Source organism: Suillus subaureus (assembly GCF_016647635.1).
Source record: "Suillus subaureus strain MN1 chromosome Unknown BJ212scaffold_81, whole genome shotgun sequence".
Lineage (NCBI taxonomy): Eukaryota > Fungi > Basidiomycota > Agaricomycetes > Boletales > Suillaceae > Suillus > Suillus subaureus.
In genome coordinates this window covers 2300-6784 of record NW_024538637.1, presented here as the reverse complement: position 1 = coordinate 6784, position 4485 = coordinate 2300, and the positions used below count along the sequence as shown (strand labels likewise).

General features: G+C 48.0%; 2 protein-coding genes across 2 annotated transcripts; one reads left to right on the top strand and one right to left on the bottom strand.

The window, feature by feature from the left end:
- Positions 1-1290: 1290 nt before the first annotated feature.
- On the top strand, positions 1291-2671 carry BJ212DRAFT_1439180 (uncharacterized protein; the record flags this gene model as incomplete). Its single annotated transcript, XM_041337750.1, has 6 exons — positions 1291-1624; positions 1676-1870; positions 1922-1981; positions 2055-2177; positions 2230-2509; positions 2572-2671. Coding segments are annotated over 5 exons (886 nt in total), but the record flags the coding sequence as incomplete, so codon positions are not given.
- A 584-nt stretch (positions 2672-3255) lies between these two features.
- BJ212DRAFT_1397880 (uncharacterized protein) lies at positions 3256-4105 on the bottom strand. Its single transcript, XM_041337260.1, has 4 exons — positions 3922-4105; positions 3843-3871; positions 3629-3781; positions 3256-3574 (listed from the first exon to the last, which is right to left on the bottom strand). The coding sequence occupies exons 1-4, from the start codon at positions 4023-4025 to the stop codon at positions 3435-3437; spliced, it is 426 nt and encodes a 141-aa protein (XP_041186233.1). The 5' UTR covers positions 4026-4105; the 3' UTR covers positions 3256-3434.
- Positions 4106-4485: the final 380 nt, after the last annotated feature.

The window sequence follows — 4485 nt, the reverse complement described above, 5'->3', positions numbered from 1 at the left end:
TCCCCGAATTCTATTGCATGGAGTCGCATTTCACGTTTCGCATCTACTCCAACCAAACCTGTCAGCAGAAATAAAGCTTCGTGGTTCCCATCGTTAGCGTTTCTAGCAGAGGGCTCATCTATCGAGGATAAAACTGAAGGTGGTTAAGGCGCTGTTGCATGGAATTGATACAGACGCAATGTTTCCACGGAAGTTAGGATTCAGAATCAAACACTTGACGTCGATATGAAATCATGAATACATTGTATGATGCGTTACATAAAGGGTAATGCACACACGAGGAAGGATATATATAAAGATGTCGTGTATGCCTATCAATCGGGTAGCTGTTATCTCCTGCTTACCTCCTGGTAAGATGAAAGCTCGATATCTGAGCACCAGCACAGATGAACTGACGGTTGATTTTAGTAGGGAAAGTGCTGGAGTACTCAACCGGGTCAGGCTTCACCGGTGAAGCCCCAGTAATCCTGAAGTCAGCCTCATAATCGCCCTAGTACTTGTCAACCTCGCTGTTGAAGAGATCAGCTATGGCTTCTAGTTCGACAAAACCATCAGAGCAACAAACGAATCAATTCTCAAACCGGTCATGACGTTGCAGGGCCATAAACCTTCGATTGACGAGCAAAACTTTGGCCGTGTTGGACACCATGTTTCATCTATTTCCTACTTTCCGGACGGTCAGAGAATGATTAGTGGATCTTGGGATAGGACTGCTCGGCAATGGGATCTGCAAATGGGGAAAGAGATTAAGAAGGTACGGGATGTTTGTGCCAATGGGATGGTAAATGCGGTGGAGGTATCAAGGAATGGTCGATGGATCGTCAGTGCTGGTGGAGAAAACAATGAGATGCGCCATTACGGGGAGCTCCGAGCTTGCGAGGTTGAGACAGGGATGGTGAGAACACTTGCAGGCCACTCGAGGGAGATCACCTGCATCGATATCTCCGCGGACAGCGCTTTGCTGGCGAGCGGGTCATACGATTCCATGTGGATATGGAGCTTGGACACTGGGAAACCCGTGGCTGGTCCATTCAAAAGTGATGCATGTGATGGTGCTATTCGATTCTCGCAGGACTCGAAGAAGCTTGCAGTCAAGTCAATTTTTGGGAAGCGCCTTGAAATTTGGGATATCCACACGCAGAAACTGGACGCCAGAGTGGGGAAATCAATACGAGGTGGCGGGATATGGACATGTGCGCCAGTGTTCTGGACATCGAGAGACCGAACCATCATAGCTGCATTCTCCTTCAGGGATGACATGATTGACACAGGCATCAACGACCTTCCAAGGATGATTTACAAATTCGACGCGTCGACGCTGAAGACTGTCGGTCCTCCCTTTGAAGGGCACACCAGACTTGTCACCGGCCTAGCACTCTCATTTGATGGCACTCTCCTCGCTAGCGCTTCCAGGGACGACAACACCATCAAGCTCTGGGCTTTCGAGTCCCGCCAGCTCCTCGCTTCATTCCACGTTCAGGAACCACACTCTATCATCCTCTCACCTGACTCGCATCAACTGGCTTACACGACTTGGTGTGACACAAAGTCCAGGATTTACATATGCGACACTCCACCTGACATCCTTGCTAGTGTATGGCCTACACAAGAAGCACAGCCCGATGTATGCATTCAGCCGCATATATCTGTCCATTCGTGCGCTGACAATTTGTAGATCAATACACCTCGCAATCCGCGCTGCGCCGTACGCCGTGACCCCATCAAATCTCCCATCCGCATCCCACCAAAACCTCTTCCTACAATAGACCCACAGCAACCCTCTTTCCTTCGTTACCTTCGCAAACTTCTTCCTTCATTCTCCGACGCAGTTCGTCCTATTCGGAACGGCGAGCCTCGTGATCCACTGGACGTATGTATTCTGCCTGTTGCCTTCGCAATCGACTTGACGTCCCCCTTGCAGTTCCCTGCTACGTCGCCCCTACCTCCAAATCGTTTTCCTCCAACGCAGGCCACAACTAAGGTGTTGATATACAGATCCCTGCGAGAATACGAGTGCTCACTGTCGTAATCACATCTTCAACTTACATTTTCAGTCTCGATCTGCACGACTACTGCCTGCCTCCCAATCCTCTACTGCTACTCCCACTACCTTCATATCCCGCATACGCTCAGCCCGGTTACCTATCGTTGACGCTCCTCTCGCGCAGGGTAAAGAGGTGTGTTCGGTTGATTTTTCACTGTTTCCAGGTCTCATACATCAATTTACAGCGCAACGCTGCAGCCGGTGCTCCCCCTAAGGACGATGATGATTTGATCCGTGATGAAGACTATGTCTCTCCTCCTCCTTCACCGACCCCCGGTTCGCAGCCACGATCCGCAGCAAGGCCAATTAATGTTACCTTTGGAGAACATGGAAGCGGCCGCTCGTGTTTCTGCTTTTAGCGTTGTTTCGAGAACATTCCTCGTATATGTCGTTTTTGCTTGTTGTAACTCGTCACATGCGTTCTCCTATTAACACTTAGCTCAAATGGTCAATGAACCCTTTGGAGTGCGCCTTGTCTTTTTATCAATAGCACACATTCTGACTACAAATTTCATATCTTCCTTCAGGTATTCACTTAAATTCTGCTAGATTTATACAAGGCTACATATAATTCCTCAAATCGCTCGAGCAGATTATGTGCGTGTTTCAAAACACCAATAAGCAGCGATCCATTTCCAGCTTTAAATTCTGCTCCACACACAAGTATTGAGGAAAGACAAAGTCCTCGCAAGGAATGCCACAGCGTAAGCGCGTGTACATATTGACGTGAAATAGAATGGTGCCGGTAATGGATGACCTCCCTCATTCACTCGATTCAACCATATCGCGATCCCAGCATCATATTCTAGGCAACACTTGGTCTTGCCACAACCCATTGGCTCATAGTTGGTATCGAGTCTCTGCACTGATGGGATTTTGTGAGTATTTTTGGCCTGTTCCAATTAGTAGCTTTGTGTGATCGTTACATACAGCCATGTGCCACCCCAGGAATGGTTGTTGACCAGCGTCAAGTCGAGATCCGAGTTGATTTTTGCGAGACTGAAGTCGAAGAGGTTTGTGAGCTTGTCTCGCAAGAGGATGTCAGTCCGTCTTTTGGACGATCATTGTATCGAATCACTCGAACGCCCTCAGAAAATTGGGTCATTTCAAGCTTCCCTTGTCTAACTCTCCGTCTCAAGCTTGAGCATCTAAACTGTATCTCCTACTTACCAATGCACTTTCCTGATAATTCGAAGTGGTTTAAAGGTGTTGGGGTAGATACCAAGCAATTAGTCCCGTCCATTCACAGCCGCGGCCCGGCCTGACTTAGCAACACGAGGTAAAAGTTTATTGATAGCCATCATTTTAGTGACTCCACAGACATGCCCTTCCGTCGTGGCGCAAACACCGGGCGTAAGGATGATCGGAAGGACCAAAGAAGTTCTGTGACTTAGGTCTGGTACATGAAGTATTCTGTACCATACAAAGCTGTACATGCAGCTGTGCCTGCCGTCATTGCAAGTGTTACTGGATAAAATGGTGGTCTTAGAGACCGTCGCAGATGCAAGAAGAGGTATGTCAATGACCAAGCTGCCGCGGTGCATGTACGTCATATGTGAATCACGGAGTGATGCCAGAACTCACCAGTAGCTATTCCGCTGCCGTTCCTGGCGTCACCAGCCCCTAGGACATACGCGGCGCCACCAAAAACCAGGGAGAAGCCGACCCGGTGGAGATATGGAGGAAAGTGAACATTTGGACGAACGATAGTAGATGGAATGATGGCTGAGACTGCAACTATTCGTGCCAAAAAACATCAGATGGTGGTGCATATGAAGCGAAAACTTGTGACACGTACATAATGTCCCCAGACCAAGAATAGGTCCCCTTCAAAATTCAATCAATAGGTTAATGTGCCAGGATAACGTGGATTGAACTTGGAGCGTGCGTATGGTTGAAAATGAGTGAATGCTCCGGACGCCGTTTGTGACGTAGAAAGACTCGACGAATTTGCGCGTTCAGGAGACTCCTTTCCCTCCATTCCACCAATTGGGTTGTGTTTAAATGTAAAATTTGAGCGTTCTGAACATGAAGTCACGCAAATAGGCCTTAGGGTTAGAGAATTCGGGTATTTATTTGAACCCCGAATGGGGAAACTTGCAGCCTTCATGGCAACTGTCAGTCTCGGACCATGCTTGTGGAGCAGTATTTGTGTCGCCAGCACGGAATACACGAGGATTCTTCATAATTTATAGGCGGGTAAGGGAATATTTATGCTTTGTCCTCTTGAACAACGTTAACAGCAGTGACTCGGTTCAACTGAACGATGCCTTCGACTATCATCCAGGCGGGACAAACATGGCATGGTTTTAGCAAGATCCAGTATTTGATCATATTGTACGCCCTCATTCCGCCTATCAACAAGCGAGCGTTATGAGATTAACTTGCTCAACTTGATCCATTTAGTGGTGATTCTTATAGCAGCATTCGTTGGGACTACC